The sequence below is a fragment of the Sardina pilchardus genome, chromosome 14 (assembly GCF_963854185.1).
Source record: "Sardina pilchardus chromosome 14, fSarPil1.1, whole genome shotgun sequence".
In the NCBI taxonomy this organism is placed as follows: domain Eukaryota; kingdom Metazoa; phylum Chordata; class Actinopteri; order Clupeiformes; family Clupeidae; genus Sardina; species Sardina pilchardus.
The window spans coordinates 15,662,278-15,679,536 of NC_085007.1; the positions used below are offsets into that span (position 1 = coordinate 15,662,278).

At 45.1% G+C, this 17,259-nt stretch overlaps 1 protein-coding gene across 4 annotated transcripts; it reads left to right on the plus strand.

The window, feature by feature from the left end:
• The first annotated feature begins 24 nt into the window (after nucleotides 1-24).
• Nucleotides 25-6,964, plus strand: c14h2orf42 (chromosome 14 C2orf42 homolog). Of its 4 annotated transcripts, none has more exons than XM_062553748.1 (9): nucleotides 25-112; nucleotides 612-1,863; nucleotides 1,982-2,095; nucleotides 3,328-3,432; nucleotides 3,794-3,901; nucleotides 4,250-4,357; nucleotides 4,591-4,691; nucleotides 4,951-5,113; nucleotides 5,984-6,964. In XM_062553748.1, exons 2-9 carry the CDS (start codon nucleotides 639-641, stop codon nucleotides 6,121-6,123), a joined length of 2,064 nt encoding a protein of 687 aa, XP_062409732.1. In that variant the 5' UTR covers nucleotides 25-112; nucleotides 612-638; the 3' UTR covers nucleotides 6,124-6,964. The 4 variants fall into 4 exon arrangements, with proteins under 4 accessions (XP_062409732.1, XP_062409734.1, XP_062409733.1 ...); XM_062553750.1 differs by having other exon boundaries at nucleotides 4,951-5,109; XM_062553749.1 differs by having other exon boundaries at nucleotides 3,797-3,901.
• Nucleotides 6,965-17,259: the final 10,295 nt, after the last annotated feature.

Genomic DNA, 17,259 nt, shown 5'->3' on the forward strand with positions numbered 1-17,259 from the left:
CAGTCATGTGCCGCGTTTGTAAGGAGCAATGGCGACGGCTGAGACGAAAATGTAGCCCGTTGTTTCATGCGAGTCTCAACCATACAGCGTCACGACAGTAGGTTTTGAAAAGGTAGGCATAAGCGCAACTGATGAGAGTTTATTTTTTATTGGCGCACGCAACTAAATTGCCAGGCTGAGGCGATAAAGCGGAACTATCTGATGCCTAACGAACTACTAAAGGGAAATATAGCTGATGTGGCACGTAACGTTAGACCGAAAATTATAGTTTATTTTGGCGAGTAGGCCATAATAAACACTCTTATTCCATCGGACCATATGCCCAAACTGGAATGAAGAACGACATTGGTGAAAATAAACACATGCTTGCTGATGCGTTTTTAATAACCTGTCCATTAAAGTATGACTGGCCAGCAGGCAACACTGTCGCCTAAATTATGGTTTAGTGTAACAAGTTCCTTCCGGTGTCACGAGTCACGACCACCAGCTGTAGCCTACGATATAACATTACATAACTGAGAACATTTCAGTCCATGTGTATGTAATCTTTTACATACAGTGTCTGTGTTTATTGACAGCGTAAAATGTTTTTTTTTATTATTATTATTTAGGGGGTACAGTGGCTCCACAATAGACTGATGGAGGGTCATCCCATAGAGGCAGCTTTGCCACTGGCACAGACAGTTGTTTCGCCTGTACTGCAGAGCTCCTCCTCGGGTGGTCTCTGTGCCAAACCCAGGGACCGGATGAAGACTCCAGCATTCCTGTCCAACCTGGGGAAGCCCACCCTGCGAGGCATCCGCAAGTGTCCTCAGTGCGGCATCTACAATGGCACCAGGGGCCTCAGCTGCAAGAACAAGGCCTGTGGCGCCGTCTTCCGGGACGGCACGGCGGCTGGAACTCGCCGCTCGGCAAAGAAGGCAGGTGGAGGAGGCTCCGAGGTGGTGAGGATTGTGACAGATGGAGGTGGAGGAGGAGGAGATGGTGGTGCGTTTGTGGACGGTGGAAGTGGGGGGTCGTCATCGTCCTCCTTGTCCTCTGCGCCGTGTGCGCCGCAGGTGTTCTCGCTGCGCCAGCGTGGCCGGGGCCCGGAGCAGCGAGGCTTCGTGGAGCTGACCCTCACGGACACGGCCATTGCCACCACCGACGGCACGTTGCTCACCCGCCTCAGCCTTGGACGCTGCTTCCTGCCCGCCTGCCGACGGCAACAACAACAACAACAACAACAACAACAACAACAACAGCAGCAGCAGGGCCAACGAGGCGTGGCCTCCTCTTCCTCTCCCCCTTCTTCCTCGTCCTCTCCACCACAGGCATCTGACAGCCCCTGTGGCCACGTTCGGCAGGCCATGGAGTGTCCCGCGGGCCAGGTGGCCACGCCGCTCCCGCTCAAGAGCTCCGTGTTGGACGAGCTGCCCGTCCCAGCCCAGACCCGGCAGGAGCTTTGGCGTCTGGCCACAGACACCCCGGGGCCCCTGGTGCAGCGCGTCTCGCGGAGCTCGCTGGTGGTCAAGTGTCATGTGACTGAGACCCAGGCGCTGGGGCTGTTGCACTGCACTGTGGGAGGTGCTGGGGCGAAGAGCGAGAGTGGTGGAGTGGTGTTTCGGTGTTCGTGTCAACATGGTGGTGGTGGCGGCGGCGGCGGTGGTGGTGTAGGGGGCAGAGGAGCCCCAGGGACGAGGGGCAACAACCTGGGCAGTTTGGGTTCCTCTGACGATAAAGAGACAGCATTGGCGGACATTTCACCCCTCTCGGCCGAAGGAACCACACAATGCTTGCACTTCTACGCCTGTGTCTGTGCCTTTGCAAGTGATGATAAACTTGCTGTGGAATTCGCCCATTTCCTTAGCTACAGTTCAAATGGTATTATATGGTAGTTAAAGCATGCATGGGTTCATAATTGCTCTTGAATGCCTTTTGCAGTTATCTGACATTTTACTGTGTGTGTGTGTGTGTGTGTGTGTGTGTTTGTGTTTTGTAGGGCTGGAGGTGAGCATTGGCTCCTCAGCGCTCTGTGCCTCTGATACCCAGCCAGTTCCTGAGCCAATCACGCCACACAGAACAAAGAGACTGAAAGCAGAGGAGCCAATCACAGGTCACCTTTCTCTCCTTGTGTTACATGCTGATGAACAGATTCAGGGTTATGAATCAGGGTTATTATGAATCATTCTCTCATAATGAGAAACCATCATCATGGTAGACCTCCGAAAATTGGAATGAAATCTGCTTTAACAGTCTTAAATAGTTTAAGTAATTTGATACAAAACCTCAGAAACTTCATATCCTATGCAAAAATTACAAGACAGCTAGTCAGTGGCTAGTGAGACATTTGACTGCCATGTGAGCTACTACTCTTTCGAAGGTCTTTTATCCATGACCTTCCTCACGAATAGATATCCAGACCTAGCCTACACTATTTGGATAATCCTTTCATAGGCTGGAAGGAGACCAGTGTATTGACTATGACATGATGCTTTTTTTGCTAATCATTTACTCCATTCCAGTCTTATATTTGTAGTGCTACTTTCTATCATGGTGTTAAGCAGTTTGCTACACCACTGGGATGTCCCTTTGATGTTCACCAGTCAATTGGGCCATTCACACCAAGAACGATAACTATAATGATAAGGCCAAAAAAACAACATCCACACATGAGCTATAATTATGGCGACATGAAGAACGATATCGTTGACGATCACTTTCAGAGGGATTTTTAGAATGAGAAAAAGCTGACAGCCTATTAGAATTCATCAACACAAAGAGAGAGAGAGAGAGAATTTTCTTATAATTGGTCAGTGTGGATGATTTCATTGTTATGGTTATAGTAGAGACAGTTGAAAAGGGTTCTTAAGGATCTTTGGTTATAGTTATCATTTTAGTTATGGTTCCTGATGTGAATAGCCCTTATGTTCTGTTTTTTGTCATTGTTTGTTTGTCTGTCTTTTACTATTTTTTGTCTCTCTTTCTTGATTGTTCCTGTCTTATTGTGTCTCTGTCACCGATCTATGCATGTTCTTTCGGTGTATCTATCTAGAATTGCTGTCTGTCTTCTATCTCTGCTCCCTGTCCATCTCTCCTTCCTGTCTTCTAGCTCATCTATGTTTTTCTGTGCCGTTTATCTCCTCTGTCTCTCTGGCACTAATGTGTCTCTGTGGCTTCCTGCTGACTGTCTTGACTCTTCCTCTCTTCCTCCTCTCTCTCTCTCTCTCTCTCTCTCTCTCTCTCTCTTCCTCTCTGTCTCTCTGTCTGCCTCTTCCTGTCTGTCTCTCTCTGTCTGTCTGTCTGTCTGTCTCTCTTATGTCTCCTCTTTCTGCTCGGTCCACCCAGTGGCCGGTCCCACTCTGGCTATCAGGGAGGCCAGTGCTCCGGCCCTTGGCCCCCGCAAGCCCAGCAGCCGGAGACAGGCTCTCACCATTGGGCACAAGACCCCAGGTCTGCCAGCCTCTGGCTCTCCCATCCTCCCTCAGCTCCTTCATTTGTTTTCTGTTTCCTACTTGTCTATTTCCTCACTCCTTCCACACCCAAGTTTCCACTGAATTTTATGTGGTTTGTTGTAATCGGTAGTTGTAAGTTACCTCATCCTTCCTCACCCAGCACTTTTAAAACCATTTTGGTTTTCCTGCTCACATACCTTCACTGTATTTCCCCAGTGCCTAACCAAAACATTAGCATCTACCCTTACTGCATAGCATTCCATGCTGAATGCCCTCTCCTTTGAGCACCATATTACACTAATAACACTTGCTGCCTCATACATGATTCTGTGTAATTCATATGACTGATGTTCACCCAGCAGGGAATAACCAGCCTGTGGACGAGGCCCATGTCTCCTTACCATTTCAACAGTGGCTAGCCAGCGTCAATGAGAAGATCCAGCAGTCCATGCACTACCAATTTAATGGTAACACACATGCAGTACTCCTCTATTACTACTGTATGCACTTCTTTTGTAGGTATTTACACAGAACTGCAAAATAACTCCACTTCTATATAATCACAAAGCCTGTGTGATAATAGTAAGTCATCAATATACAGTATGTTTGGAATCAACTCACCTACAAGTGATCAACAAGACATCAACAATACTGTATTATTGTTGCATCGTAACGAGAACGACCCTATTACATTTTGGGTTACATTACTGTATTCACTCTGATAGCGTTGATGCTGATGGTGATAGTGGTGTTTGTGTTATAAACACTGATATAGTATACTGATATATGTAGCTGTGTTGTGATGTATGTCTTAGGGAAGCCGGAGCCTTTGGTTTTCCACATCCCGCAGTCCTTCTTCAACGCCCTGCAGCAGCGTCTCTCCCTGGGGAGTAAAAAGAGGCGACTCCCCAACTCCACCACCGGTGAGTGGCTCTCCCACAGTCATGAACAGATACTATCCCCCTGCATGAGCGAACACACATGTCTAGATCCAGCTGCCGCATCAGTAGTGGATTAGTGCAGTTGGGCATGACAGTTAGCCAAAGTATTGCAGTGTAAGGCTGTGCTTCAGTTCATGATAGTTAGACTTGTTTTGATTTGACGTAGTGTCTGATCGATGTTGTAACAGTCTCGTGTTCTGCTCCCTTTGGTACAGCATTTGTCCGCCAGGATGCCCTTCCTCTGGGCTCGTTCTCCAAGTACACCTGGCACATCACCAATCTCATGCACGTCAAGCAGATCTTTGATACACCTGAGGTACTCATCTTCATCTTTGGCTTTTCTACTCTATTCTTCCATATACCTTCCACATTCATTCCATACGAGGTATTATTAGATCTTTACTAGTTAGTCCTTTAAATATCACATACATTTAATAGTGACAGGCAGTACAAGTTTCCAGAGGCCAGTTTGCTAACTGACACGATTTAGTCACCGAAGAACGCGTACGCTGATTATGTTGACTAAAAATGTAAATTGGTGTTGTCCCGTTCCTCGCCAATGATCCTCCTCCTAGCTGCCCTTAAAGCTGACACAGAGTTTTGTGAGAAACAGCGATGGGTCCTACTCGCCCTTCACCTGTCCCGAGGTGCCCGCCGAACCCCTGGCAGAAGCGTTCGGCCGGACAGATCGGCCCCAGGCCATCCGACCCCTCGAGCTGAACACCTTTCTCAAAGTGGGTAAGTGTCAGTATGTCAGTTAGTGTTAGCAGGCCCCCGTCTGACAATGAGAAAAAAAACAGCATAGTGCCATTATTTTGCTTTGGTTAATGTTAGGCACAGATCAGTTGTAGTAATAATTTGGCTAGCTATAGGCCAGGGGTGTCCAAACTTTTTGGCTCAAGGGCCACATTGGGTCTTGGAAATTGACCGGTGGGCCATAAAATTAGATTTGCTGTAAATGTTCTCTAAGAAGCAGTTTGCAGTAATCTTAACCACAATGTCGTTGCTGGAAAGAAATAGCGAACAGCCAATGATAAGTGTGGCGGGCCATATCTATAATAAACTAATACACGCTCGGCAGGCCGCATTAAAGTGCGTGGCGGGCCGCAGTTTGGACACCCCTGCTATAGGCTGTTTGGTAGGCCCTAACCATAATATTCAATATATATATATATATACAGTATAAGTACAAAGCTGGATATAAGCTTATCACGAGATTATCACTACCATGCTACAAGCACATTGCCATTCAAAATTGTGTAGGCATACAGTATGTGCAAGCATAATGCATAACACACTGTCCATATCGTGTTTGATATGTTAGATTCTAACAGTTTGTTTTCACTCAGTTCAAAATTGTGTAGGCATACAGTATGTGCAAGCATAATGCATAACACACTGTCCATATCGTGTTTGATATGTTAGATTCTAACAGTTTGTTTTCACTCAGTTCTTAAGATGTTTTAACATACAGTCCAGTCAGTATACTAGAAGTAGATTGTTTTATCAAAATGGATGATACAAAATCAAATGTACCCTTCAGAGTGATTCTGCTCAATTGACCTCACAGTTGAGGAAATTCACCTGTAGTCACTTTCCTGTCCTCAGGCATCTGTTCTGCAGGGCAGAAGGAGCCAACACCCTTCGTGATCGAGTGGATCCCTGATATTCTGCCCCGCTCAAGGGTGGGTGAACTGCGACTTCGCTTCGAGTATGGACACCAACCCACTAGCCCCACGGAGCACTGAGAGTATATGGCCACATTACAGAACACTGGTCGGACACAAACAAAAGCTCATAAACTCAAATGTGGTTTCACACAGTGCAAAGTTTTTCAAGCTCGACCACTGTATGCAGGAATTTGTTGAGCTGGAGTGGCTAAGTATAACCACAAGGGGTGGTATTTCCCAGAACCTTTGCTGGTGTATGTCGAGTGGATGTATTTTGCTCTAAAATTTACTGGAGAGATCTACATGGGTGGAATCAATGTATGGTACCTTATTTAAAATGAACTCATTATTGACGCCTTCGGCATGTTTTAGCTTTAATGACTGCATGTACTCATCTCTCTAATTTTAATTAGTTGAAGGGTACAAAGAGTGTTTCTGCCAGAATGTAAACATGCAGGTTCATGTAATACTTTTATGGTTCCTTTTTCAGTTTTATATGTACCGTGCTTCAGCTATGAATTTGCTAATATAAATTTCTGCCTTTTTGTGCCTATGGACATTTTCCTACCACACACAGCATATGCTAAGTCGATTGTCAAAGTGAATTAGGCTGGGTGAACCTTGCCTGACCTGCCGACGAATTTGGATTTTGCCCGGCAGCTCTGGCTGGAAACCTGCACATCTATCTCACCTGCTTCCTATCCACAACCTTTTGGTCCAATCACAAACTAGCTTGTCCAGAAGACGCATCGGATCGTTGGTCTGACTGGTTGAAGGACTATCCAAGTGTACGGAGTCCTTTGAATGATGCCCATTGATCACGCCTCTTGTGCTTGTGCAGTAGAAATAAAGCGCAGACTCCCCATACTAATGTTTAATCTTAAATGATTGAGCTCAGTATGGTGATAGCCAGAATAAAAGTGACAAATGGCAAATGTCGGTTGTTTTGTGATCTTTATGAAATATTTAATATTAATATATTAAAGAGGAACTATGCAGGTTAGGCGATTTTTTCGCTCTTTTCTCGTTTTGCGCTTGCAGTTTTCTATGCAGAGCTTCTCCTACATCTTCAGCATATGTATTTCTACAACACCTCTCAATTGGTCAGTCTGCCTTTTTATGAGAATGATCGCGAGGCTGCAAAACTTTCTGTTTGTCATGCCATGACCCGGTGGCACAAACTTGCAAGCGTGGTTTTTCCACTCACAGCCATCAATCAACCTAAAATAAGTCAAATAATCATTCCAATGACTCTGAAGCTGATCAGCTAAATTAAGCTAAAAAAACCTTGCATAGTTCACCTTTAAATTCTTTTGCTTGTACAGAAGACACACTTTCCAGTCAATACTAAATGTTAACATTAACAGGCTCTGCATTAACTGTAGTTCCCTCTCTGCTCACTTGGGGGCAACCTAAGTTCACATTTTGAGTGTCTGAAGTCCAACAGTGGCGTTCACAGAAACAAAATGATGAAGTGGTCAAGATTCAGAGAAAAGTGACCCCCAAACATCAAAAGATCCCAAACTTGAAGACAAGAAAAGAGCCCAGTGGTATATGTATGTATAAACTTGCATTGATAACAACAACAAAACAAAAAAACAACACTAAATCTGCCACTGACTTACTTACATCAGAAATCTTGCCTATACACAGCTGGTGCATGAATGCCTGAACTTATGAATATAGCAATAAAAACGAAGGTAAATGTTTGTTTTGGCTAAGAAAACAACATTCTTAGACGCTTGCTGACAAGCCCAACTATCACGTCTGATAGAGTGGCACATGGAGAGTAGCCGATTGGATTGTCATGTGAGCTACAGGGCTTAAATTGTTCAGGCACCATGCCTGAATTCAGGCATGAGCCAGTATTTTTAAGGTTTAAAAATAGGCAATGAGATTACAGTATACAGTACCCTCCAGAATTATTGGCACCCTTGGTAAAAGTTGACTAAAAATAGGTATAAAAAATAATCTGTAGGTGATTTATTGTACTCCCACAATGAAAACAATGAGGAAAAATATACCTTGCAAGGCAAGCAAATTTATTCTGAGAAAAAGGAAAATCTCATCAAGAAAAAAATATTTTTAACAAAAACAGCTTGCTCACAATTATTGGCACCCCTGAAACATATTATGTACAACATTTAACAGGAGCATTTTCCTATGTAAATGCAACGTTTTAAAGTAAATCAGAGTGTCTGTGAACTTTCAGAAGTAGTTCATGACATTCTTTTTCACTATGGTATGAAAATGAAGTCACTCAGAGGCTAAATCCTCTAGTCATTTTTCAACATTGGAGAGACAAGAGAATACACTAAATTGAAATAAAAAGAAATTGTGTTGACATTTGTAAGTAAGAGAATGTCTATGGAAACTAGGTATTTTGTTGAAAATGCCTATATTTCCAATTAAAATGATGACTAAAAGGTTCTAATCATCTGGAAATGTGGCAAACATGCTTGGACAAAGACCCATGGCTATTTTGCTCCCACGCACAGTATAAGGGATGGTATGATAGGCAAAAAAATCCATAAGAACCACTGTTGAGAGTTACAGACAAAGCTATCATCTTGGGGTCACCAAGTCCCCCCAAAAAATCTTCAAAAGTGACCTCACTGCTAATAGATTATTTAGACAGCATGTCAGGTTAAAGCCAGTAGAGTCATTTAATGAACAATGTAAATGGCAGGAGTTACTGAATGGTACCATGACATGTCTGGGAGTGTGGTCTATTATCAGATGAAAATAAAATTATGCTCTTTTGCTAAAAACACTTAAGGTGTCTTTGGCGTACATAGAAGAATGACTATACTAAAAAGAACCCCATGCCTAATCAGAATTATGGTGGAGGGGCTGTGCTATTGTGGGGCTGTTTTAATTCCCAAAGGCCTTGGGAACCTAATTATGGTGCATGGCATCATGAACACCAAGAAAAACCTGAACATTTTAAAAGGAAATCAAACAATCTCTGCCTAGGCCCTAAAAGTTGGTCATGATTGGATCATTCATCAGGTCAATGAACCAAAACAAATGCACAGATCAAAACAAATATGGTTTACTGAACACAAAATCAAGCTTCAGACATTGCCATAGCAGTCCCCTGATCTAAACTCCATAGAAAAACAGTGGGATGAGTCAACGAGAAGAATGCACAAGTGTGGACCTAGCAATCTGGACGATCTGGGGAGGTTTTGTAAAGATGAATGATCTTAAATCCCTTACTTTGTATTCTCAATCTTTATGGGGTGTCAGAGACGAATATTACATGCAGTTTTATTGACAAAGGGAGGTTTAAGAAGGTATTACAAGTAGGGGTGCCAATAATTGTGAGTGACGTGTTTTTATTAAAAACATTTATTTCTTTATTAGATTTTCCTTTTTCTCAGAATAAATTTGCTTCCCTTGCAGGGTGTATTTTTCCTCATTGTTTTCATTGTGGGAGTACAATAAATCACCTAAAGATTATTTTTTAGACCTATTTTTAGTCAACTTTTACCAAGGGTGCCAATAATTCTGGAGGGTACTGTATATGGCGTCCTCATAAATGTCTGATAACTTCAGGCACTTTTATTACTTTAAGCCCTGCATCCAACTTTACAACTAATATGTGAAAAGTAGTGGTGAATATGAATCTGAACAGACAGGGAGGACTCACACTCAGAAAAACCACAGTCAAAAAAGAGCGTTTTAGTTTTAAACCACTTGTATTTTGTATGTTTTTGAAAGATTTTTTCAATACTTTTTTTTCTCACATTGTGCAAAAGTACAAAAAAGTGCAAAAGATGCTGTACAAATGTTTCAGTCCCCTGGACTATCCTCAGTGCAAATCATCATAGTCCAACATAAATACAAGTGGTTTGAAACTAAAACCCTCTTTTTTGACTGCGTTTTTTCTGAGTGAGTCCTCTGTCTGTTCTTAACCTTCTTATGACCAACTGCACCAGAGACCTTATGGACTAAAAAACAAGGCGCAGCTCAAATCCTGTGTTTTGTTTTTTTTATCGTGAATATAAATCTGAAATAAATTATTGTACTTTTCAAAATGTGGCACATTTTCTTATTAAATATCTACGCTGATCTCTAGTAGACAAATGTGAACTTATTATGTATGGAAACACACATTATACATCTTACATTGGAGTGCAGATAGCCATGGTACATCTGAAATAATGGCAGAATTGTTAAGCAGGTCTGACACACAAGCATAGGCTACATTGGAAGAACATGATATATGATAGTGGCAGAAAGACGAGCCAAATATAGCTCACAACAGGCAAGTGGGAGTGATCAGGGCTTTGTCCGTTTGTCCCTTTGAGTTCATTGTACTGTCTATATGTTGACATACAGTGAGACAGTATATACATTGAGGTTAGTGAAGCCAAAGATGAGTGGGCGTACATCTGTTTTTAATAAAATATGGTGGAAGTGGATGGCATGCAATATATCTTCAGTAAATTCTGCATATTCATTGTGGGATATTTGTCCCATGGATTTGGCCGTACTTAGATTTTAATGATTACTCCATAAAAGTGGAGTTGATTTGTCTTGTCTGGGTATTTGTGGCCGGGCTTTTGGGATCGGGCCCTGATGCAAAATGACTGTGCGGCAGCAGCGGGCCCGTCCCGCTGGCAGGAGAAGCGATCCATCACCGGGCTCTAATGACCACATCCTTCTTCATCTGTCCGGCCGAGCAGACCTCTCACTGTCAGCGGGGAAGAAAAATGCGCGGGGAAAAGCCTGTTTCTTCACAGGAAGTCTGTCATGAGCGAGAGAGCGCCATTAGGGACGCCCTTTAAATCATTCTAAAATGTTCGCTAGCAACACTCTCAAACACAAAACACCGCAGCCTACACACACAGAGTGGAATACACAATGGCCTTTTTTTGCAGCCATATTTTGTGTAAAATTTAGCACCAGCTGGCCTATATGTATATACAAGGCTTTATATCATGAGGAAGCTTGCTATTGTGGCATTAATGCATTATAAGCAATTTATAGAGCCTTAAGGAGGATTCTATACAATTTGGTCCAATGTGCCAACACTGTGATAGGGCCTCAAACATAGAGTTTATGCACTTTGACAAAAAAGTGTTTCTGTTATAATGTGTGGCGTGTGTGTGTGTGTGTGTGTGTGTGTGTGTGTGTGTGTGTGTGTGTGTGTGTGTGTGTGTGTGTGTGTGTGTGTGTATCTCTGAGGGAAGACGAGATATGTTCCCTCACTCGAAGCGCACGCGTGCGGGGACATGCCAGCACCTTTCAGCGGCGCATGTGTTTATGTACTTTGTCACTCAGGCGAAATGAGATGCTCAAATCCGCTCCAAGAACACCAAAAGGATATTTTTTGACACCGGCGTACAGCCATACTCACCCACCCCCCCTCACCCCCACCCTCCTTCCCCCATCTCTCTTCTACCCCCGGCCCCAAAGCCTGGACGTGTGCATGACAGGTTTATGACAGAGAGGGAGATAGAGAAGAGTGAATGAGAGAGAGAGAGAGAGACAGACAGTCGGACTGACGTGAGGCGAGCTTGAAAGTTGGACGGAGATGAAAGAGGACGTTGGGAAAGAGAGGGATGTGGGCGAGAAAGAAGCCGATGACAGCTCAAATGGCAAATCCCAGACTGAGAGGAAAGCGAGTGAGAGAGAGAAGAGAGAGAGAGAGAGAGAGCAAGAGCAGTGATAGACAGATGGAGAGAAAGGGAAAACCGTTCAGTGGTAGAACAACTAACGTGACCCGGCCACATATGCGGTTGCATACATTTCAAATGCCAGGGGGGAGTTTAGTGCGAGAGAGGATGAAAATGGGTTAGGTGTTACATTGAATGTGTGTGTGTGTGTGTGTTGTGACATGAGGGTGATAGTGAGCTGTGACTGCTGGTTTTGACAGCTCGCTGTTATTGTGTATCCATCTGAGAGGGACCATGGGGGCCAACTGAAATGTGCAACTCTTCAACACTCATGCTCACACACACACACACACACACAGGGAGAGAGAGCGGGAGGGAGAGAGAAAGTAGGAGGTACATTTGAGAGAGATAGAACTGCACTATAACTACAATCCATTTTTATAACCTTAAATGTTTTTTATTCCTTTGTGGATTTAAAAGATTTGTACTCGATTCTGAAAGACACTGAAGGACTACCTTAATCGCCTCGACGGAGCTTTTTCCCTTAGCATGAAAGGCCACCATTCTTTCCACACACACACACACACACAGAGAGAGAGGCTGTGCGCCAGTTCCATTCGCTTGCCAACGTGCCCATCGGAACAAGGGCTGACAGATCATGTTAACACTGCCATGGCAACCGTTGACAAACCTAAGAAAGGCCCTGACGAGGAACACGCCCGAGTCTGGGTCAGCGGCCGACCGGCCGTGTCATTAGCTCCGCGCTCGCGCCGGCACACATGGCCGACCCGGGAGAATATAGCCGTGTTTTCTCCCTCAGCGGCGCGGGTTAAGAGGCTAAAAAAAGGCGTCTTTGTTTTGGTCTTCCCGAAGGGGAAATCAAAAAAATAGGCACTATCAAATGTAGGCGCCAAAACGTTGAGGTAAAAGCCCAGAAGTGTTTTAGGACTGAGATGTGTGTGTGTGATTATGTCAGGAACGGTGTTGTGTGACACTGTTGTGCTGTGGCACATTTTACGAGCCCTATATGCCACTCAGGGACCTTATCGGTGCGGCTGCATTTGTTTAGCTGCTGAGGTGTGCGGAGTGTTAGGCCAACAGGAAGTGTTATTTTGTCACATCCTCTGTTGACTGGCGGGGGTGTTGTGTTGTGTTGTGTGGTGTGTGAATTCCCGCACCCCTGGCTTGTGACGGAGCGTCTGGCGCCAGGAGTAACACTCCCTCAGCTCAGCGCCAGCGCCAGCAGGTGAGGAGGAACTGGAGCTGAGCTGAGACATGGCCTCCATTACGGAGGTTTACACTCCTCCATCAGGTTCAATTTAACCTCCCTCTCTCTCTCTGTCGCTCTCTCTCTCTCTCTCTCTGTCTTTTTCTCTTTCTCTCACCTTTGTTAATTTGTCTGTTCCTCTTCATGCACACGCACACACACACACACACACGCGCACACACACACACAGACACACACACACACACACACACACATACATGCATATCCCACGCACATGTGCCCACACACACATGCATGATTTAAAATGGCACGATGATTTATCCCGTCTCCGTGCCACTGGGGGGAAGCCTGGGACAGACAGGCGAATGGATTGCCTCCGAAATGAATTGTCAATGGCCATTACGCACTGGATGGCTGCCCCCCCAGCCCCCCCCCCCCCACCTCAGCCTTTGTTCACATCTGTTCTGGTTACATCAAATTATGCCACGCCTGAGAGGCGCAACAACCTGCCCCTGCCACAACCGCTCGCGGCCCTGTTCTTCGGCTTCCTTCGCCCCCTTCGCTTGCCTCCCGTCAGTGGAGGAAACCGACCAGGACGGGGATAGATGGCTGAGACTCCGGTCCAATCTGATAAGAATAGGTTTTCATTCATCACAAGCTGCAATCAAGCATCGTGGAATCGATTAGTGCTCATACGTGATATGATTAGTGCATGAATCAGGCCCCAGACAGTTAGTCAACTCGGGAAAGGAGGGCCGGGGTGGGGTGGGGTTGGAAATCTGACAGCCCCTGACGAAGCCCAATCGATTTTTTATACAGTAAGTTTGTTTAAGGACAACTGATTGGCTTGCCAGGCTTGACATACTGCCTTGAGAAGCGCCGGGATGCAGACCTGTCTTCGCAGACCATATTAGAGCGAGCTTATCGAATCACGGCTCATTGTAATTCAGTTGCAATTCAATTAGCTGGAGTGACATGACGAATATACCTACACGCTTCACCAATGCACCGCGCCATTAATAAAATTTACTTCAGCCCCACTTGCGCATGCAAATGATGGCAGACAATACATACATTATGTTTACCCTAAGCTGCTTCTGCTGCCTATGCAATACGTCCTGCACACCACCGCCTCCACCTCCCTCCCCACCCTCACTCCATTCATTATTTCTCTTTTTCTATTCCTCTCTCTCTCTCTTTCCCTCTCTCTCTCTCTCTCCAGGCTCATCTCTTTTGATGCATGGCCCTGCGCCGCACTGCATCCTCCTGTTAGCTCCTGATTCATGGGCTCTGTTTACACTCATAATTCATTTGTTAAAAAACGGAGCGTGTGCGGAAAAGAGTGGAGGAGGAGGAGAAGAGGAGGAGGAGAAGGGGAGGAGGAGGGAGGAGGTGAGGACAGGGAGAGAAAGCATAGGGGCGCACACAGGGAAACAACTAAGAGCTTTAGAGTCAAAACAAAGAGGCAATACAGACTACCACCGCTGTCCTTTGTTCCTTTGTGTGTTTTCTGTTTATTGCCCAATAAACTGTTATTGGTTTTGCCTTAATGTCTTCTCCTCCTCACAGATAACAACAGGACTATCCTCAACTCATTTGATATAGTTTTGAATCTTTTATTTTGCATTAGTGCATCATTCTTATTATGTTAAAAGCACTTAACCCTTTTCTTTGTTCTTTTATAAAGCACTTATAAATCCCACCAGCAGCCGTATGACCTGCAGTGTATAAATAAACTGGCCTTGCATTGCTTTCCCTCATGTTATTTCCTCCAGCTCTGTGCGTTTACATTAGCTGCATCCCCCCCAGGCTTTAATGGCACTCACCACTAACGAGTACGTATGGCCAGAGAGCTGAAAGACAGGCTCGTGTTGTGTTGCCTTTATTCTGTCTGTCGTCCACTCTGTAGCCTAACACAGGCCTTACACAACACTTCTACTGAATTAAATCATTAAACGGCCAAGCAGCTGCCATCTCATTTCCCTCATATTAAACCAATTAATCTTTCCCTTCCACATACCCACTGTGTTCCATTCTCTCACTTCTTTGTTAATTACCAAATAGGAATGAGGACGCTGATGGCATTCGATGAAAATAAAGCCGCAAACTATATATATATAGCTTCACATTTAAACCGACACTTGTGTTGCCTGTCATTACTTGTAGCCACTTACGAAGCCCTGTCTTGGCGTGTTCCATTCAGCAAGGTTAATTTTCTAATAGCATTAAAGTGTCACCGATCAGAATTTAATTTGGAGTGAGAGCTTCTTCCTGGAAATGATGTCAGTTAGCCCGCGGTGGTTAATCGCCATGCCGGGCAAGAGGTTAAACACATACATAATTGCATCTGCGTAAACACATACATGCACACACACACACACACACACACACACACACACTCTTACACACATTCAACACTCTTTTTGCCTGTGTCTATACATATCGCTCTTACACAAACAGGCTTTTAATTAAAAAGGTGTACAAAATCATGTGCAATCACACACATACACCACATGCATAATACATAGTACAAAAACTAGCTTAGTAAAAGTAGTCACTACTGAAACTCACATGCTCAACGAGCAACAACATAGTCTCACAGATTTTATACATATTGGCTTAATCATACCAACCAGTGGAGGAAGATAACACTCACAAACACTAGCCTGCAGCAGCACATAGACTTCCCACCCAAAAACACACATGTATTTCTGTGTGTGTGTGTGTGTGTGTGTGTGTGTGTGTGTGTGTGTGTGTGTGTGTGTGTGTATGCGTGCGTGTGTGTGTGTGGACACCAGTAAGTACCATGAACCGTCACCCAGATACATCAATCGACGTCTGTCGCCGCCGGGGAGCCAAGGGCCAATTACGATAATAAATAATAATGGGATTGAGCCTGTGACACCCAGAGTGATGGCGCTTCTGCCAGACTCATTTACATGGCATTGTACGGCCGTCACTGGGACGCCACACACACTAATGCAGCGGCAGGCAAATGAGCCCCCCCCAACCCCCCCTCCGCCGCAATATCGTGCAATCCCTCGTCGTGGTCCGGTCGCTGGCGCGGGCTCCCAGTCCATAAATCACACGCTTCGCATGACAGCTAAATCAACACGGAGTAATTGCTTTGAAATGTTGGGGAAACGGGGCAGGCCGGACAAGAAGCAGAGTTCGGCGAGAGAGTGTGTTTTCTTTCACTCCCCTTACTGTGTGTGTGTGTGTGTGTCTCTCTGTGTGTGTGTGTGTGTATGTGTGTGTGTGTGGATGGATTTGGGAGGGGTACAAATGACGCAAAAAAGATAAAAGTTTCAGGATGTGGAGGTGGAACAGAGGTGTAAGAGAGAGGATTTCGAGGAAAGCAGGAGATAAGAGGTGTCATGATGAAATTGCAGTTGGGAGTTGCACCCCTGGAGGCTGTCACCTTAGGGAGCCATAGTCTGGTGTGCCATCTAACTGACTCTGGAACGGCTCTGGCCCAGATCTGGCACAACGGTGGCAGATCTGTTTCTGGGGTCAATTGGTATCTAATGGCTGCACTTCATCATGTTTAAATGGGACTGGATTGTGAAGCTACAGGGTTAACAGTTTGGGTTTTTCCATGGAGGTATTATAACTGGCGAGAGGGAGGAAGAACCACCTATTCATTTCAATGACCGATACAAGGCTAGCTTTATCAGCCAAGAATGTGCTTAATTTGTGACCGCCATCATTAAAAATGTACATGCTGGGAGGATCAGCCAATCCACAAGAATGACATAATTTGTAATGAGGCACCCAATTGGGTTGTTTGTGAAAATGTAACCAGAAGTTAATCTCTGTCAGATACCATTTTTAAAGATGGCGGCCGCAAATTAAGCATGGCAGCCAGCTTAAAAGCTGAAGCTAACCCTCCAAATCTTGACCCTATGGGGGGAAAAAAGCTCCTTCCTAAGCTGACTCACTTGTTTTGTTTCTGGTGGTTCGCATATCTTTGGACTATTTGTGATTGCGCCCATGGCTGACACTGATACAGCTGACAGCTTTCTGAAACTGACGCCGTCTGAGTAATTACAAGTGTGTCACTGTGAGTGTGTGTTTGTGTCTGTATTTGTGAATGACAGAGACAGCAGAGTCTCTGTCTGTCCCACAGTACAGACCGCAGCTAAGATCCTTCCCCCACCCCCCCCTCTGGTTCACACAAGGGCCCCCCTTCCACGCCAAGACAGCCATCAAGCAACAGCCTCACACATCTGGTACTGATGAGCGTTGCTCAACAGCGCCCTCCCGTGGCTGTGTCTGGCTACTGCGGCGGCGGCCTAGTTGGAGCGGCTGAGTGGACACCAGACACGTGTGCAGCTGAGTCCTCCTAGCTTCAGCCCA